The following is a 20650-nucleotide window of genomic DNA, read 5'->3' as shown; positions in this document are numbered from 1 at the left end:
TTACAGAAGCAGTTTCAAATGAATGTAAATCACTATATTTGTCATATACAGTACCAGTCAAAGGTTTGGACACACCTTCTCATTCAATGGTTTTTATTTATTTTTATTTTATTCTACATTGTAGATTAATATTGAAGACATCCAAACTATGAAGGAACACATATGGAATTATGTTTTAACCCAGAATATGTTTTATATTTTAGATTCTTCAAAGTAGTTGAATGAGAAGGTGTGTCCACACTTTTGACTGGTACTGTACACAAGTACATATTTGAGATACTTGTTCTTAATTAGTTTTAAGTGTTTCCACAAAAATCTGCTTTTAAGAGGGAAATATTGATCTTTTTTTTTTTAAAATACAGTACCAGTCAAAAGTTAGGACACACCTTCTCATTCAGTGGTTTTTATTTATTTTAATTTATTTTCTACATTGTAGATTAATATTGAAGACATCCAAACTATGAAGGAACACATATGGAATTATGTGGTAAACAAACAAATGCTCAACAAACCAGAATATGTTTTATATTTTACATTCTTCAAAGTAGTTGAATGAGAAGGTGTGTCCAAACTTTTGACTGGTACTGTAAGTTAACACAACCTTAAGATGAGAACATAGGGTTTGATTGGAAACATTATAATATGAATATAACTTGTTATATAGCCTATTTCATCCAGAAATATTCAATACAATGTCCGTCACACATTATACATGATAGAGAAAGAAAAGACTTTAAAACTACGATTTAAAAAAAAGATTTACAAACGAATGATAGTTAATCAAATAAGTAAGTATAAGTAGTTGGACACACCTTCTCATTCAACTACTTTGAAGAATGTAAAATATAAAACATATTCTGGTTTGTTGAGCATTTGTTTGTTTAACACATAATTCCATGTGTTCCTTCATAGTTTGAATGTCTTCAATATTAATCTACAATGTAGAAAATAATAAAAAAAATAAAGAAAAACCATTGAATGAGAAGGTGTGTCCAAACCTTTGACTGGTACTGTAAGTGGATGTATTTGTGGATAATTTTAAGAAAAGACAAATATTTACTCAAGAGAGCATTTATTAGATACATCGTGATAAACTAGAATACAACAATAACTTAACATAAAACATATGAAAAAAACTCATAAATCTATTCATTTCAAAAAAATAAATAATTATACTCCAGTGTTTAAATTCATACATTGCCATAGCTGCAAAGTCATATTTAATTAGTTAAAAGTCCCTTAGTACACTTGTGAGACGTTTCATCTTGTCTTCCATGATTCTCTTGTTAGTTTCCGTTTCCTCCAAGAGCTGACGCATCTCCTCCTCCACTTCAAACACCTGAAGACACACACAGATACAACTTTATATGTAGTACGAAATCAAAGATTAAAGACTATTTTTAGTGTATTTCCCACACACTGATTAATCCTTATACACATTAGAGTTGAGGGCTAGATTTTGTTCATATCGGTCACATATGAACACACTGGCACAAAGCCCCTGTTTCTGCCTTCCAACTTGGAGGAAAACTATCCTAGCTTCTATATTTTACCTTCTGATTGGCTTGTTCAATCTGTTTCTGCTTCTCATTCGCCAGTCGAAGCAACTCAGCTTGATGGGTAGCCTGGCAGGACTCTAGCTGTCGGCGAAATGCATCATCCACAGAGTGTAACTTCTCTACTGCAGCTCTGCAAGACAAACAACAAATAAAACATAAAGTTACACAAGACACTTGGGTTTCACTCTAACTGCCCTGGTATAATAACCTTTTTTAGGGTGGACGGCCCCAGAAGAGATCACTGACATAAATGTAAATTAATATTGTATTTATCTTCTGCTTCTGTCTCAGGGGAACTATGTATGTTATTACAATTATGAATCTTCAGAGTTTTCTATCTAATGGGTTTTGGGAGACAGTTGAGTGGAGCCATGTTTAATTATAGTCCTTATAGCCCAAAAACACAGACTCAGAGTGATTATCTTCCTTTAATGGTCTTCCTTTTACACTTTGGAGAAAAATAATTTCACTAACTATCTTGATGTCAGAATTGCTTTTCTTCTCCTCCAGGATTAAAGAAAGCTGCAGAGCTGTCCTTACCTGTTTCCAGCAGGTGGACAATGATGGCACAAACATTTGTGCACATTCTGACCGATATGGAAATACAGAATGAAGAACACTAGACTTACTTACACTACTTTTGGCCTTTCATGTTTTATGTAAAGCGCCTTGAATTCCCTTGTTGCTGAAATGTGCTATATCAATAAACTAGTCTTACAGTAACAACATGTTTCTTATTCTTTATTGTTACTGATAATTACTTCTTCTGTAAAACTGTGCCTACTCTGTAAAAAAAAAAAAGGTTATCTTTAACATGCACTTAATTTATAACAACCCAATACAGCTAAAAAATAACATCATGTAGGCTATTAGAACTGAGACTTGATAACTACACATGGGCCCAAAATGTAACAGAACAGCAGATTTTTGAAGAATTTTGAAAGCTGTGCTTGGATGTCATGTTGTGTCATACTTGTTCGCTTCTGTTGCTTTATCTCTTTCTTCCAGCAGCAAACGTTCCTTGGAGTCAAAGTTTTCCTTCATGCGCTTCACCTGGTTCTCCAGCCGTGTCAGCAGGTCCGCCTTCGCCTGCCACTTCTTACTGGAATCACTGGTAGAAAAAAAAACTGATGATGGTGAAGAAGCCGATCTGATCAGGTAGACGTTGGGGGGAGCTGGTTCAGGTCTTTAGCTGTAGCGGTCTTTACTCTCTAAACAGTACAACATCAGTTATTCCTATCAAATAATACTTCCAAATGACTTTTTCTTGTGTATCCTAGTGTGTAGATACTATATATCTATTATGTCTGTGTGTGCTTGTGATGGGATGCTCGCCTGTAAACTCTTTTGATCTCCTCAAGCTCTGCCTCCTTGTCCTCCAGCTGCTGTTTCAGCTCCTCCTTGCGCAGACTCAGATGTTCCAGACGTTCCCTCAGCTCAGCCTGCTGAGCCGTTTCCTCCTCCAGCTGCTGCTGGAACCTCTTCTGGGCCTTGACCGCCTCCTCACTCAGCCGACGGATCTGATCGTCGCGCTCCTGCAGGGTCTAGACAGCAAGACGACAGAGGGGGAAGAGAAATTAGCTTCAGTGTGTACCAAGATAAAAACAGAAGACATATAGATAAAAATATATAATACACACAAACTAGTCACATAATATGTTCATGGTAAAATGCACAAATACAAACGTTAAAGTAGTGGCAAGTTCTTGTATGATGTGCTCTTTTGTTTTTAAGAAGGACATACTGATTTCAATAATCAAATGAAGCAGGTGTTTTGGTACATTTTATGAAAAGAAGAAAAAAATATTTTAATGAAATCTTAAGTAAAGAGATAAAAATGACACACCAAAGTATGGTTTACAGTTTGAACTACCTAGTCATTTGCAAATGCCTTCATCATTTCAAGTGTTGATTGTAAAAGGAAATGTTATTTCCCTCTACCTCTTTGAGTTTTCGGATGGTCTCTGTCTGGTCATCAATGATTCTTGTCTTGATTTTTAGGGCGTCGTTGTCCCTCTCGTTCTGTTTCTTCTGAGTCTCCAGCTCAGCGCCCAGAACCTCTATCCTTGCCTCCAGGCGTCCACGATCCTGAGCCAAGGACGATCCTTTTGTAAATCAAATTGTAAATTGGATTGTCTCTCATGAAAGCACTTTATTGTTAAATTTGACCTCTTTAACATCTATTAGTCTTTTGTCTATTTTTATGTACTTGATTCCTCTTTTTATTAGCTTTATTTTCCTTGTTTTAGTGTAGTTTAACACCTTATGCAAAGCATACTTCTGTGTTTGTTTTTCTTCAGAAGATATACTGTCTACTGTGTTTCTCCCAAATAACCACCAGATGACAGGCTTTACTTGTTACGGATGAAATTAAACATTGGCACATAAAGTGTTAATTCAAACAGCTAATGTCTCCTTCAAACTGATTTAAAGTGAGTGACTCACTGCTGGCCAATTTATAGAAGGTCTTGATTCAAGGGGAAAATGTACTAGTGTCTGATGAGCAACTAAAACTGGTTGTCAAAGTGTCCCTGTACTAAAAGGCAATTTCTAAGTTGGGAACATGTGCCCTCCTGGACGCCTCCCACCTTGTTGAGCGAGCTCCTGGCCCCAGATCCTCCTCTCTGCCCTGAGGCCATCGATCACAGACTCCTGAGCTGTCAGCTGAGACAGCAGTCGAGCCTTGTCCTTCTTGAGCAACTCGAGCTGCAGAACGAGACGCCGGTCCTGCGCCACCTCTGTTTCCAAGGAATGCAGGCGGTTCTGCCAGAGGGATAGAGAGAGAAATAGAGAGAGAGAGAGAGAGAGAGAGAGAGACAGATTAGTATTAATGATCAACAGCCATCTCTCATGGCTGACAGATGGAAAAGCAGTTGGACCATTCAGTATTCAGGAGTTCTTCAGAGTCTCCTAAAGGCTCAGGCTGAACCACATGACCGATGCCCAGAACTTGTTATCTCTATTGTATCTTTAATACAGTATTGGGCAGTAGCGGTGCTACATGTAGCGGCGTTACTATTCCAAATACATTTCTCAGTAGCGTGGTGCTAGAGTCGCTGTTTTCTGAATTAAATAGCTTTTCAGTAGCTCAGCTTTTTTATTAAACAAGTAGGTAAGTAGCATCCACACAAGCTACATTTTCCCAGGCATTTCTGAAGCTCAAGAGAACGGGAGTTTTCTCCTGCAGTCTGAAATAAAACTGCTCTGGGATCAGTATATGTATAAATAACTGACAGCAGGACTGGACTGGGACAAAAAAAACATAACAATGACATTGTGTACCATTACTTAAACTGATGCCTACAACGTCTCTGCTGCAGAAAATACAGACGCAAAGGTTGTGTTTAATTGATGAAAAAATGGCAGAGGGTGAAGATGGACCGGAATTGAGTTGCGCATACACTGTATAAATATATTAATATGCTTCAGCAATAGTGTAGTATTCTGTACATTAGTGCCAGGCAGGTGCATATTCTATAGTAGTAAGGCGCATGCTTGTCCATGTATTGTAAAAAAAAAGATAAAGCTTTGATGTAGTTAAACTACTTTTGCCATGTTGCCATGTTGCTGTAGCTTAGCTTGCTGCATTTCTCTAGGAAGTAGTTTCAGTGTAGTGAAGCTTCATTTAATGCAGAGTAACTGGTAGCTTAGGTCACTACACTCAACAAGTAGCTCGCCCAACACTGCTTATATATGACGTGATTTTTCAAACCTGATAAGAGAATTTATTCGAAATAATAACTTTTACTTTACTGCTGTACCTTCAGATCAGTGACAGCGTCTCTCTTGGCTTTGATGAGATCAGCGATGCGGTTCTTCTGTTCTTTGACCATGGCTGTGAGCTCCTGCACCAGCGAACCCGATTTCTTCTCCCTCTGCTGGGACTGGGCGAGGGTCGCCTTGAGCCCCAACAGCTCTGCAGTCATCTGATCACAAGCCTCCTTTACCTACAGAAGCAGAGCGAGGAAGTGGAATCGAATGAGAATGAGAGTTGAACAGAGTGAAGCCCTTTGGTTGGAGCATTACCTTACTCTCCAATGTGATCAATCAAGGTCGCATTTTGACAGAAAAGGTTTCAGAGTTATGTATTTAAATGAAGCCATATTTTTAAAGGTTTCCATGAGCGAGCTTTAGGCTGACAATCTGTATCTAATTCAGACTTTCTATAGAAAATTGTTTGAACAGTAGCAATCAAGACTAGATTTCATTTTATGCAGAATGTGTGAATGAAATCTGTAATGAGAAGATTAATTCAAATCTAATCCTTTTGTATAACTTTCTTCCTGTGTCAATTACAGACAACTTGTCCAGAGTCAGACAACCTTAGTTCAATCTCAGCTTTCACACTAATGCTAGATCTATCAAGATTGGGGTCAATTCCAGGTCAATCATTTTACTTTTTACTAGACACAGTATGAATTTATCAGCATAACTGTACAGAGAATGTAGAGACACATTTAGGACAACACTTCAGTGATTACAGGCCATCTGTATGGCATGCATCCATCTTTAATCAGACCTCGGAGAAGCGAGCAGCCTCGATGGTTAGCGCCATGCGGAACTCGTCTTCCAGAGCGGCATACTGTTTCCTGCCCTCTGCCAGCTTCTCCTGCAGCTCCGCCTCCTTGTGGCCGTGTCTCTGTTCCAGTGATGCAACTTCTTTCGCCACTGCCTCTCTGAAATCTGCCCCGCCAGGCTGCAAACGCAAATCCAGCTGCTTCCTGTGAAACAATACAAACAAGGATGGTACACTGAGCTGTTCTAAAGGCTGCCAGGGCCTGAACACAAACAGGATAGCGTGCAAAAAAGAACATACAAGTCATAACATGAATCTATGTATAAATGATAAATGTTACATTTGACATGAGATTAATATCCACTAGTAAATATTAAAAGGTGGATCGATAAAGGAATTTTGCTACAATAAGAAATTAATTACAGCTATTAAATATTAAACCCCACAAAAACTTAGATTTTCAAATCTTAAAGTATAGGTTCTTTCTTATAACAATAGTCCTCCTGTTCATAAATCCAACATTAAAAGATCACCTCCTAAAGCACTACAAGTGATCGGGGTCAAGATCCAAAGCCCTCGTTTTTTGAAAGAATGTATTCAAAGGTTTATAGGAGACTAACATGAGGCTGCAGCAGTCTGAGTTAATCAGACAGCCTTTTTGGTAGGAAGGTACCTTTTTGCGAAACAAACCGTCTTGTTGAGCTGCAGTGGAGGGATAGCAACAAAAAGAATGGATTTCATTCTAAAAAAGGCTGTGGAGAAAATACACTTATTTGTCTTATTTAGTCTGTTGAAACCTCAAATGAAATTAAAGTTAAACTTTGGAATACATTTTCGTCCTCCAATTTAATAAAATAGAGTTGGGAAGAGATATTCTAATGATTGACATTGAACAGGAGGAATTATAACAGCAAGCAAAAACGGTTTCAGTGTTCATTTTGGCACACAACTATTGTTTTAAGACAGACACGAAATATCATGAACTTATCTGGTTTGACTGAGACAACCCAAACAACCCAGCAAGAGTCATCTTATTTTGATTCAAATATTGCTCAATACTGTTTGGTGCACACACATATGTTTATCACTGTTTTCCAACTGAGCCCTGCCTACGTCAAACCAGTGAGAAGAGCGAAATCCAAAAACCTCTCATGTGAAATAACAAAAAAACATTCTATATTTGGCAGAAAACTTTTTTCGATTTTCTCCCTTTAATAGAGGATAAAGTTGATATTATGCAACCCTTCTAGCACTGATTCAGAATAAAACCCTCCAGGTGTACCTGTGCTCTTGTTCCCTGGATGCCAGCAGTTCATGCAGCTGCTGCATTTTGTCTCTGTACTGACGCACTGAGGCTCTCTGGATGTCCGACTCTCTCTTCAGAGCTGCTGCCTTGTTCTCCAGCTCCTGGTGCCGCTTCATCTGAGGAAGGTCGGCGCATGTTTAATACCATGTTTTATCAGATACTGTCAGAGCTGCTGCATACATTCCCTCTGCAGGAGAAATCACTGAACTATTACACTGGTTTAATAAAAAATAATAGTGACATTGGGAGTTAACAAGCTCAAGTTGTAGGTAACAAAACAGCATGATATTTTCCTGGTGTATGATTCTAAACAGGCTTGCTCTGATTCCCTATCTGAAGGAACACAATGTGTATCAAAATAGCGATACAAGAGTTCTCAGGTATTCTGAACCAACTACTGTACTGTACCTCCTCAGCCTGCTGGCGAGCCCTGAGTGCCTCTCCATGGGAGATGCTCTCCTCCAGTCTGCACAGTGCAGTCTTGTGTTGTTCTGCAGTGCTGCGGGCCTGTTCCAGCTGCTGGGTGAGGGACTGACACCTCCCCTCCAGCTCCTCAACACGAGTCTGCAGTTCCGAGCGACCCGATCGCTCCTTTAGCAACATTTCTTTCAGTCTGTATGGGGAGAACACACGATAAGAACAGCAGGAAGAATACCCTGAATGACTGTTTTTACTGTGTATGGAAACTGGTATAGGCAACCACTACCAATTGTGTGATGCCCTTGATTGCCACCTGTGTTTTATTGCCTGCTGTTAAAAATGTGATAGCCTGTAAACTTGAAGAAATACGACATTACAGCATAGTTAAAATCTTATCTAAAAAGGAAGAGAAAATGGAAATATAGTGAAAATGGCAGCGACAGGAAAAAAACATATAAAAGGGCTGTCTGGTAAAAAGAAAAAAAAATGAAAGAACACACAGCGAATTCAGGAAACACAGTACAAAAAAAACATAGGACCACCTACAGTTGCCCCCTCTTTAATTAGCCGTGGTGAGTCATTTCACTGTAATCTGTCACCTGATGAGTGAGGGAGTCAACAGTAGCTGCCGTGTTCAGTGCCATTGCACAGTGACAGTTGAGATTGATTCATGTAATACAGCTGACATATGCTTGTCAGCAGGCTTCTAATTACAACCATAATGCAGATTAATCTCAGCAGGGTGTGATACTTATAATACTAACACCTGGCTCTATGTGTGCAGCGTCAAAGCCAAGCTGTCTCACATAAAGGAGTACGGGTAGGGTGTGTATGTTAATGATGTTTATACTAATAGCTTTAATATCGCAAAATGAGTGCTTGATGTTATGCAAGGCTACAGGACAATGATAGTGAGGATTTTTAATGGTGGGATCGATACTGATTGTTCAAGAATGAGACAGGCAGCACGCCCTGGTCACAGGAGAGCCAATACAAAAGATGAAGAGGGCTGAAATAGATGAGAATACATTAAGCAGTTGACAACTATAATCCACAGAGACAAGTCCAATTATTCCCTTTTCCTCATGATATCTGCTTTAGAGCAACTGCACCGATTTGTGTGGAAGTTTGTGTGAAAACGTGCATCTGTGTGCCGGTTCTCCTCTCACCTGTCGGTGGTGTGCAGGGCCATGCTCTGCAGGTCTTTTTCCTCGCTGACCTTTGTCTGCAGGCCCTTTAGATCCTCTGTTAGTCTCCTCACAGCCTGCTCAGCCTTCCAGCGCCTCTCTCTTTCCTGGTCACGCTCTTCCACAATAGTCTGGCACATGAACATACACAAATATTATTGTTTCAAAAGGTTCACGTATCAGCTGACATATGCACATTAAATAAAGAGAATAAAACATTAAATAAAGATAATAGATGATATTGCAGCCTTCGTGGCATCAACTTAAGATCTTAAAAATAAGAACTTGAAAATTTAAATATATACATATATATATAAATATATTGTGTTTTATATGTATGAACAAATGTCTCAATAAAGTTATTGAATTAAAAAAAAAAAAAAAAAAAAAAAAAAAAAAATCTACCCGGCATGCAATGCGCGGTGATCGCCGGAACCTATTTCCCGGTCACCGGGATTCTACCGGGACGCCTCCTCTAGCTCCCAGGCGGCTCAACCTCCTCTAGCTATGCTAGCTAGAGGAGGTTGAGCCGGCCACCGGTGGTCCACCGGTACCGGTACCGTGAAAAACACCGTAATCCGGCACACCGGTATACAGGAGGATGAGCCGTCCAGATAAACATCCGTGAAAACATCATGATGTGACGTCACTGCACCGCGACTGTGACAAACACGAAACATTAAATAAAGATAATAAAACATTAAATAAAGATAATAAAACATTAAATAAAGAAAATAAAAAATAAAGATTAAATAAAGAGAATTAAATAAAGAAACATTAAATAAAGATTAAATAAAAGATAATGAAACATTAAATAAAGAGAATAAAACATTAAATAAAGATAATGAAACATTAAATAAAGATAATAAAACATTAAATAAAGAGAATGAAACATTAAATAAAGATAATGAAACATTAAATAAAGATAATGAAACATTAAATAAAGATAATAAAACATTAAATAAAGATAATGAAACATTAAATAAAGAGAATAAAACATTAAATAAAGAGAATAAAACATTAAATGAAGAGAATGAAACATTAAATAAAGAGAATGAAAAATTAAATAAAGAGATTAAAACATTAAATAAAGAGAATGAAAAATTAAATAAAGAGAATAAAACATTAAATAAAGAAAATAAAACATTAAATAAAGATAATGAAACATTAAATAAAGAGAATGAAACATTAAATAAAGATAATGAAACATTAAATAAAGATAATGAAACATTAAATAAAGATAATAGATGATATTGCAGCCTCCGTGGCATCAACTTAAGATCTTAAAAATAAGAACTTGAAAATTTAAATATATACATATATATATATAAATATATTGTGTTTTATATGTATGAACAAATTTTAAAAAAAAATAGAAACCTTGTGTGGCTCCACAGGGAGCTGCGTGAAATTTGATGAATTGCCTTAAGTGATGTCACTTGAGTCTGTGTCAGTTGGGTGTGAGGACTACAAGTTTGTAATACAAAAAATCTGGAATTGTGGAGTTTAGAGATGAGAGTTTACCAGACCTCTGCAGCCCGAGTTGAGTTGTGGATAATGTAGGCAACATGTTTTGACAAGTAAGATCCTTTTTTCTAAATAAAATTGTCTATCATGAGTCCGACAATGTCAGAGTAGTTCAATGCTAAGTCTTTGGATAACCAGAATTACATTTTTTAAGCATGGGCTGGACACTCTCAGTCAGGGTGAAGGTTTAGGTTCAAATGTATAATAAGAATAAGAAAAATAGTGGCTGGTATATCAAAGGGGAATAGAAAATACGCTATTTCTACTCATGCTTATGTCCATGTTGCACCTGTTTGAAGAACACAATGATTAACTAAAAAACACAATGTTATTCTATGCAGGTATTTCTTTTTGACTTTAATAACCAAACAGATGGTGGACTCCCAAGGGTGATGTTTTGGCTGATGTTTCCTGACTAAACCTTAAATAATGTATCATGGAAGTATCATTGGAACCACTTCGGCACTTAAGAGCTCCCAGTTCCTCATGCCTATGTAAAGCTAGTGCCTCCATCTCTCTGTGTCTCTCTCTCTCTCTCTCTCTCTCTCGGTATGTGTAGGTGGGTTTGTTTATGATTGGTGGGTGGACAGGGGATTTTATTTTTATTTCTTATTTATGTAACTGAATATATATTGATACCCTTTTTATTTTGTACATATTTGTTGTGTGTGAAGCACAGTGAGCTAACATTGTATGAAATGTACTATACAAATGCATTTAACTTGACTTTTTTTAGGTTATTTACCTAGTTTCTCAGAACGAGCAAGAAGTCGAATGGAAAATGTTGATGTTGTTTTGTTATTGTCTTTGTTTTAGGGGTATCTATTTTCTGTTCCTGTATGTGCATGTTGTTTTGTATTATTTTTGTGTAAATCTACAAAGACATAACCTTTTTCATATTCATTACATTCAAGTTGTTATTCAGACTGCAGGTGACCTATCCATGTCGTACCCTGTAGGTTTCCTCCTCCTCTGTGGACTTGGTTTTCATGTTGCCTGAGTCCTCAGCAGCTCTCACAGTTCCTCTCCTCACCAGCCCCGCTGAGGCTGTACCGCCAGACGGCCTCCTGTGCCCCTCAGCAGACTTTGAACTCCTCTGTTTATGATTCTCCTGATCGCTGCACATAAAACAAATCATAGGTATTGAACCAGCTGTAAAATTTATGTTAAACAGCCCTCAACCTCTGGTTCAAAAGAGGTCAAAGCAGACAACTTGCTGACTGTTATAGGTAAGCAAACAACTTTGAACAACTTTGAATTGAATTTGGAGCTAATATTTCAAAATCACCTTGCTTCCGATGAGGACAGTGGGGATCTTACTTAAGTTAAATTACTAAACCCTGAACACGTCATCAGTGGCTGATTAAGCAAGATGAGGGGGTAGAGCATTGAGGCACGATCATTAATCATGGGACTCAGATGGCAGTTGTAATATCTAACAGAGAGGAAGAAGGTTTACCACATCCCTCAGAGAAGAAAATGTATCAGCGCCTTCCAGCTGAGACGTAAAAGGGTTTCCTTCATCATCAAGATACCTGATGATATTAGGTTGATGCAATGCAAATACTGTGTTTGATTATCAGGAATGCAGGCTTTGTCAATTACACCATCATAAACAATTGGGTGTCAGTAAAGTGTGTTTGATTTTCCTTACTCAGGTAGACTCCCTGATTTTGTTAAAGAAAACAGAGAGTTCTGATGATTTTTAGGCTTTGTGTGGTTGGCATTGAGCTACTATAACAAAATCAGGGAAATCACGCGTTAATATGACGGCAAAACAAATTGTTCTCATCACAAAGACGTTAACCTGAAAACTGAAACATGTTTTTTTTTTGCAGCGATAAACAGGTGGAGAATCACCTGTCTGATCTCCGGCCCTTTATCTTCTTGGGGGTCGTCCTCGTTGTTACGCTGTTACGATGTTTGGGGATCCTGGTGCGCCTCCTGTTTTCCTTCCCGCTGTCACACTCACTCTCTGACGTGCGATCGGTGTCCCTCTTGGCTTTCCGTACCGCTGCCACAGAATTAGTAGGGCTACTGGATTTGTCACCGACAGGAGCCTGGTTAAAAATCATAGAAATACTCAAAATATGTGACAACTACCTGTTTGGATAAATACCAATTAAATCATTAATTAATTAAACATAGGATATAATTGATAGACATCGCAGCAACTTGAACTGTAACACTTGGGGAAAAAAACATGTAAATCTAATTCAAACTTAAGACATTTTAGCTGTGGTATCAAAGCTGGGCTGCTGCCTGGAAACCCTGAATACTTAATCTAGAACGGACAAATTAAGCATTAAGAAATACTCCAGTTTCTAACATCATATGTCATTTATAACATATTTTGTAAAAGAGGACCATAACCTATACAGGCTAAGTACTGCTTTTTTTTTATCTAAATCTAATCCATCAATGTTTTTTTCTTCCCACACTCTCACCTGCTGTATACCTCACACAAATAACTTCTAAATTGTTGACTTCATGGCTTTCAGCAGTGCTAAATAAGCACCTTCTGGATGAGCTGGGACACCTGGTGCTCCAGTTTCCTGATGCGTTCTTCATTAACTGGGTCTGCTGGATTGGCCACAGTAGCGTTAACCTGTGCAACTGGATCTGTGATTGCTTCGGAGGCAATCCGCTGACGAAACTGGGTCAGTATCTCATTGATGCGGGGTGTGTTGAGAGGGCCGTCTTCTCTAACCTGCAATGGAAACTTAAACTTCATTTTTTCTTTCGTTGTGTTACACTGCAGATGGTTTTGCTGAAGAGAAAAACAGATGGATTTTGACGTCTTGTGCCATGAATTTAACATTCAACTTTCAATAAGCAACTTGTTTTTATTTTACTGGTATAAATCCACTTAATTAAATAATATTCCAACCATTCAGTGACCACTGGGAATCTGCTATTTACAAGCACTACTTTAATTAAAGGATGACACAGTGGCTTAACGATCAGCACCATCACTTCACAAAGTGTCCTAATTAAATAGGTCTCCCGCTTTCAGTATACGATACTGACCTTTTTTCTGTTAAGATTTTGGGAAAATAAGAGGACAGGCTCTGCAGTGGAATATAAAACTTTTTTTCATGCATGTGTATATACATTTACCAAATATGAATTTACAGATGTGAAATAAAAGTTTGGCATTTTTAGACAAGTTTAGATTCTGGTTTGAACTATTTTGGATACAAAATGCCACATCCACTGACAAAGGCAAATTCATTATTTACTTATCTGAGATATTTTAAATGCAAAATGTGGATATTTGAATTAAAAAGTTTTACTGTGTAATTTCTTTGTTTTGCCATAAGATAAAGCAGTAGACATAGAGTCTGTTCTAGACCTGGCAAAATTGCATTTTGTACTATGTACTTTTATACTTAATAATCCTCTCCACATCAGAGGAGCAGCTGTCGAGGTGGTCTACTGCCTTAAATACCTTGTGGTGCACATCTCAGATAACCTCACCTTGAACATCAACACAACCAGCCTAGTTAAAGAGGCCCACAAACGCCTCTACTTTTAACGGGAAGCTGAAAAACACTGGTCTTGTTGGCACTTCAGCCCGTTACCACCTTCCACAGGTGTGTGGTGGAGAGCATCCTCACCTCCTGCATCACCGTGTGGTACGGTAACTGCTCTACTGCAGACAGAAAGTCACTGCAGTGCGTTTTAAAAGCTGCATAGAACATCATCGCCTGCAGTCTACACACCATCAGGGACATTTACAACAGCCGGTGCAGGAAAAAAGGCCTCTCGCTTCATGATGGACACAACCCATCCTGCAAAAAGACTGTATGCCTCCCTCCCATCAGACTGGAGACTTTGCAGCATCAGGGCAAGAACCACCAGGTTGAGCAACAACTTCTTCCCTGATTCTATGAGATTGATGAACTCTGCTATCCACTGAACCGACTGCCGCTACTATAATTATCATTTTTTAAGGGATTGCTACACTTTGGGTCTACTTGGACACCTTGTTATCTCAGATTTCAGTCTTTTATATTTAGAGCATATCCATCCATTATCCGGAAGTGCTTATGCTGGAACAGATCCCAGCTGACATATGGAGAAGGCAGGGTACACCCTGGAGAGGTCGCCAGACTATTGCAGGACTGACACATAGAGACACACAACCATTCACTCTCACACTTACACCTACGGGCAATTAAGAGTCATCAGTTAACCTAAGATGCATGTCGTTGGACTGTGGGAGAAAGCCAGAGATAACCTAGTCTGCCACGGGCAGAACATGCAAACTCCACACAGAAGTGCTGTGCGGCCATGGATCAAACCCGGTTTCCTCTTTCTGTATATTTGTATATACATTTTATGTTTACAAGTTTATAAACCCTTGTGTATTTACTACTAATTAAAAGGAAATATAATGGAATACATATAAGGCTACTAATGGTGGTATGGCATCAAAACTTACCGCTTCATTGTGACTAGTATCCGAGGACAGCAGGAGGTCCACATAGTCCTCCAGACCTGGGATATCACAGGGACTCCCTGGACCTAGATGTGATGGATTTCCCAGCCGGTCCAGACCATCCAGAGAAGAGATCTGAGGCAACGACTGAGTAACAATCTCTCTGTAACCTGCAGCAAGACAGACACACATACATTATAAAAACCTGACAAGACAATAGCCGCGAGACAGTCCACGAACACCATTATATAGTATTGTCACATTAGTGGTTTAAGGCTTTGCTAACACATCAGGCGTTAGGGTGGTGACAAAATAGAATAATCTATATCTAAATGAATAACTTCTCCTCTGAGTGTGCTATCCTCATATGCACTATTGATGCAGCTCCCCAAATGAGAACTGAGCACTCTAAGTGTAACTTCACACATTGACAGCAAAGGTTGTAAGAATACTTTAGGTGCGCCCTCATGGATTTAAGTACCTGCTTCCAACAGCTACTGCTGTGAATCAATCATGAACTGGAAGTTATGGATAATTGGTGCACAGCATAATTTTAGGGAAAGCACTGCAAAGATTTTACAATCATATGAATTCAGTCAATACAATTATGAAAAGATACATATGATGACATAAGATGTATAAAGAGATAGATATACCAGTCATTACCATCAGTAGCTGTCAACTACCATTGATTTTCCATTGTGCTTTTATTATTGACAATACAAAGGGAGAGTTAGGAGTCAGTTATTCTGCAGCATCTAACAATAACCCTCTGGATTACTGAGATATGCATCACAGACGACAGAGAGAGAGAGGAGAACAAATCAGCCGTTTATAGCATATACTGACGATGTAATCATTATAGCCTTAATAGATCCTACCTTCATGATGATTAAAGCGTTCAACTGAGTCTGGGGTTTGTGGTGCTGTTGAATTGAGAGCTGTTTCTAATATTTAGTCTACCTTCATTGATAGAAATCTGGTTGACAGAATAGCAAAATATAAAGCCTTTAAAAAGTATCATAAAGTTCCATAAGCACGTGTTCAACAAGAACTGAGCATTATTTGGTAACGTTTTATTCAGGGCTGTCAGTTTTATGCCCTTATCTTACATCGGTTTGGCAGAAGCTTTATTCCAAAGCAACTTACAATAAGCGTATTCATGGCTAGATGTCTCAAAAAATTAAAAATACAGCCCTCTCAAACAAACACCAAGCTTGTTGCAATGATTTTTTGGGGGATTTTTTTTTTTAATGGAGGCGAGTGAAATATTAAAAGCTGACAGGTTGCCTTTTTCTTTGAGGATACAAAAGACAAATTTGTATCAAATTCTGAATAAATTAATCAAATGTATAACTTCTAATGGATATTTTGTATGATTCCACTAAAGCTTCACGCTCCTTTCCCCTTCTTGATGGGAATAAAAGAAATGTAAGCTTGCTTGGTTCTAATGTAAATATTCTTGTGTTTAATAGAGTGTGGGATGAGAATGTGTAAGAAAGAAAAATAAGAAACACATAGTTATATAGTCTGTTTGCCTGTGGGTATGTGGGGGAATATAGATCTGTTAAACCTGGACATGAGGACTGGCATACATAGATATATACTCCTGGAAGTGAAGGTGAAAGACTGAAAGTTTACCAGAGGACTAGGTTACGGCCCACAAATACTGCTGCTTTTAAATTCTTCTTTTTATGCATATACTGTATACATGTATTTAAAAAATGAAAAATAACAGATCTTGCCTTATAGTTAGAAGAGATGGAAATGAGTAAGGGCTAGCATCGGGTGTTGAGGTGCAGTCTAAAAAGATGGGGCTTCAGCCTGCAGTGGTAAATTAAACTGGATTATTTTAATACTTAGGTGTGCCCAATACACTGAAGTGTATGTTAATATATACACACCCAATTTCATGAAGAATCTTCCGACACAGGTTTGATGAACCTGACACTTTTAAGTCTGCACCAGAAATTTTCCTTTAACCTCTTCTAATTGAACCTTCTTGAGTAATTTTTTTTTTTTGCATATCAGCTAAAGAGTACTGATACAGTGTATCTGTGAAAGGACAAGTCTTCAGGTAATATTACAGTCAAAACACTAGTTACAACTACTCAAAAATAACATTGTTATGTCTTACCTGGTGCCCTACACACAGCGTTGTCTCTTCCATCCAGGCTCAAAGTGACCTCTCTTAAACTTTGCAAACCAAGCAGGCACTGCAGGAGGTGATCGATGTTGTCCAGATGGTTGCTATGGAGACTGAGGTGCTTCAGTTTGTATTCCGTGCCATGAAGATACAACAAGCCTAAAAAGGACATCAGGAATCAACAACATGGATATTTCAATCCCTTGTTTGTGCTTTTATTTGAGTGTAGAGAAAGAATGAGACAAGTTGTATTAGTCAGTGTTTAACTTACCAGTGAGGTTGTTTATCTGATTGTAGGACAAGTTTAATCTTGTTAGGTTCACAAGGCCATTCAGTCCTGAGGTAAAGGGAGGGGGCATTAACAACTGAGTGATTCCACAGCTCAAAGAGTCTGTAATGAAGAATTATTACTTGGAGAACACCCACAAAGCTGAAACATTTATCGTCAGAGTAAAATGGTGACAAAAGACTCACCTTCAACCTTGGTGATTAAGTTACAGGATAAATTCAAAGTCCTCAAGAAAGTGAGGGAACTTAGACCCTCAATCTTAGAAATGCAATTGGAGGAAAGGTCCAAGTGTCGTAGGTGCCAAGCCGAGGTCAGGCCCTCGATCCCCGGGATGTGATTGCAGTGCAGATTGAGGGATGTTACAGTGGGACTCACGGGGACATCGAGCAAACTAGACAGGGAGCAACAAGGTGAAACGACAGATTCACCACGGGAGAAAATAAAAAATGTGAGTTTTGTGGTCAAACCTATTTGCTCTTCAGGAAAAGTTTTCTTAAGATGTACGAGTCTTTGGAAGGTCCCAAAAAGTGTGGAAAATCAAAAGATATTCAGTACATCTTTCATATATATATATATATATATATATATATATATATATATATATATATATATATATATATATATCCATCCATCCATCTTCCGTAACCGCTTATCCAGTTAAGGGTCACGGGGGTGCTGGAGCCGATCCCAGCTGTCAATGGGCGAAGGCAGGGTTCACCTGGACAGGTCGCCAGCCTATCACAGGGCTGACATATAGAGACAGACAACCACTCACACTCACATCCACACCTATGGGCAATTTCAGAGTCATCAATTAACCTAACCTGCATGTCTTTGGACTGTGGGAGGAAGCCGGAGAACCCGGAGAGAACCCACGCTGACACGGGGAGAACATGCAAACTCCACACAGAAGGTTGTCTGGCCCGGGAAATGAACCCGGGCCCCTCTTGCTGTGAGGCGACAGTGCTAACCACTACACCACCGTGCAGCCCTCTCTCTATATCTATATATATATATATATATATATATATATATATATATATATATATATATATATATATATATATATATATATACTCTAAACTTTCACAGGTAAGTATTCAACTTTTCACTGCATTGCGTTTATCTGACAGCTAAAGGTACAAGACACTTTTTAGAAAAGATTTGATACTTTGACACTAAAAACCTCTGCAATACTAATACACTGTGCAATACAATAGTTATAATAGTTTCTGTCTGTATATATAATATTTCAGTTACTGTGAATACTCTTGTTTGCACTGTCCTCTCTGCTGCTGTAATCCTGTAAATGTCCCCACTGTGGGCCTAATAAAGGATTATCTTATCTTATCTTATTTCACATACACACATGCAATGAGCTCACTAAAGTGGATGCATTGCTATTGATTTAACTTCTCAACAGTATACAAAATGCTGTTTGCACATGAATGCATTAATAACAATAATCTAGCTAACACATACTAGTCTGATAGGAGGTAATCTGCTGCATAAAGAGTAACAGTCACTTCAGGTATGTTAAGTAAATGCTGCAGATAATACTGAACTTTTACTAATACAAATACAAATACAAATAATAATAATAATAAAAAGTGACCTTGTTATATTCTTGTCAATAAGACTGAGCTCCTTGTCTCCCATGACGACATGCAGCCCTTCAGCACCAAGTCTGCAGGCTAATGAAACCTTTAGCTCAGTTAGCTTAGCATCCCAGCAAAAGTTCACATGCTATCGAGCTCGGGGGTGGTTAAACATTTACAAAGCACAGTTACGAAAGCTGGAATAGCCAACAAGTGTTGTGTTGTATTTCCTAGCAGCCAAAGTTCGTCATAAAACGTGTGTTGTTGTTGTTTTTGAGCCTCTCTACTGTCGAGTAAGTTGAAATAGCCGCTTTTAGCATAGTACTTCCTGTTTGGATGACGTAGGCAGCGGTAACATCCGGGGACTTTGTGTTCCCTTGGTTACCGTCACCGAGGAGCGTTCATTCAGTCAAAGGTTTCATATCAATGAATATTATTTTATACCAATAAAATACTCTGTAAAGTAAAAGCATCTAAACTTTATTTAACTTGAAGTGCACAAAAGTATTAGCATCAAAAAATATTCATATATATATATAGCACCAGTCAAACAGCTTCTCATTCAAATACTAATTATAACAGTTGAATGTGAATTTCCCACATAGGATTTAAGTACATTTGTAAATAAAATAAAAGAATAAAGTCTTATCTTAATCTATAATACATCAAACATTATTTGTGTACTTTAACCTAGAAAGTAACTAAATGTATCAATCAACAATATTTGCCTTAAATATGTTGTGGAGTAGAAGTATAAAGAAGCAGAAAATGGAAATACTCATCTAAAGGTACAATTAGGCCTTAAAATATTGTACTCCAGATGTTACTTGGGTAAATGTACAGTAAATACTTTATACCACTGCTAATGAATAATGTTTGGACACACCTTCTCATTCAACTACTGTGAAGAATGTAAAATATAAAACATATTCTGGTTTGTTGAGCTTTTGTTTGTTTACCACATAATTCCATATGTGTTCCTTCATAGTTTGGATGTCTTCAATATTAATCTACAATGTAGAAAATAAATTAAAATAAAAATAAAGACAAACCATTGAATGAGAAGGTGTGTCCTAACTTTTGACTGGTCCTGTATATCTGTATAACTAGTAGCTAAGTGATAAAACAAATTAAGTTTTGTAAAAAGTACAATCATTTATCTACATCTTCGTAAGCAGACAAATAAGCTTCTTAATGAACCCTGAGATGATATTGTTTTTTTTCAACTGCACTTTGAAGCTTTTTGATGGTTAAATAAACCAAAAACATATAACCTACATGTTGTATCAAATATATTTAAAAGTGACTAAATTGATGAAAGAGAAAATACAAAAACATTGTTTGTCCATTATGTAAACCATATACATTTAAAGTTTTACAGCATTTATAATTATTATAAATGTGCTAATCTCAGCCCCATGTTGTTAATCACTCACACATCATTACTGTTTTTGTGTCTGCTCCCTTCACTCCCTGTGATTAACTGACATTGTTTCTTTGTGTTTACTTATCTTGAAGCTGTGAAAAGAAACAAGTTAAAAATAAAGGATGTTTGGTTTGCTTTCAGTTTTTCACATCTTCATTCTTGATTCTTTTTAAGCACCAGCTGTTTACCCCCTTCCTGGCAGCAATCACACAGGAAAACATGTGGCAAATAC

General features: G+C 37.8%; 1 protein-coding gene across 1 annotated transcript; it reads right to left on the bottom strand.

The window, feature by feature from the left end:
• Positions 1 to 1093: 1093 nt before the first annotated feature.
• Positions 1094 to 19152, bottom strand: lrrcc1 (leucine rich repeat and coiled-coil centrosomal protein 1). The gene is made up of 19 exons (XM_054625115.1): positions 19010 to 19152; positions 17580 to 17785; positions 17377 to 17442; positions 17097 to 17264; positions 14963 to 15129; positions 13034 to 13225; positions 12376 to 12575; positions 11468 to 11633; positions 8971 to 9119; positions 7790 to 7994; positions 7358 to 7497; positions 6079 to 6280; positions 5321 to 5506; positions 4148 to 4322; positions 3501 to 3664; positions 2895 to 3103; positions 2533 to 2670; positions 1554 to 1689; positions 1094 to 1339 (listed from the first exon to the last, which is right to left on the bottom strand). The coding sequence occupies exons 1-19, from the start codon at positions 19051 to 19053 to the stop codon at positions 1229 to 1231; spliced, it is 3024 nt and encodes a 1007-aa protein (XP_054481090.1). The 5' UTR covers positions 19054 to 19152; the 3' UTR covers positions 1094 to 1228.
• Between the last annotated feature and the right edge of the window lie 1498 nt (positions 19153 to 20650).

This window comes from Anoplopoma fimbria, chromosome 3, assembly GCF_027596085.1.
Source record: "Anoplopoma fimbria isolate UVic2021 breed Golden Eagle Sablefish chromosome 3, Afim_UVic_2022, whole genome shotgun sequence".
In the NCBI taxonomy this organism is placed as follows: Eukaryota; Metazoa; Chordata; class Actinopteri; order Perciformes; family Anoplopomatidae; genus Anoplopoma; species Anoplopoma fimbria.
Note: the sequence above shows the minus strand (reverse complement) of the source record. Positions and strands in the feature narration are given on the sequence as shown.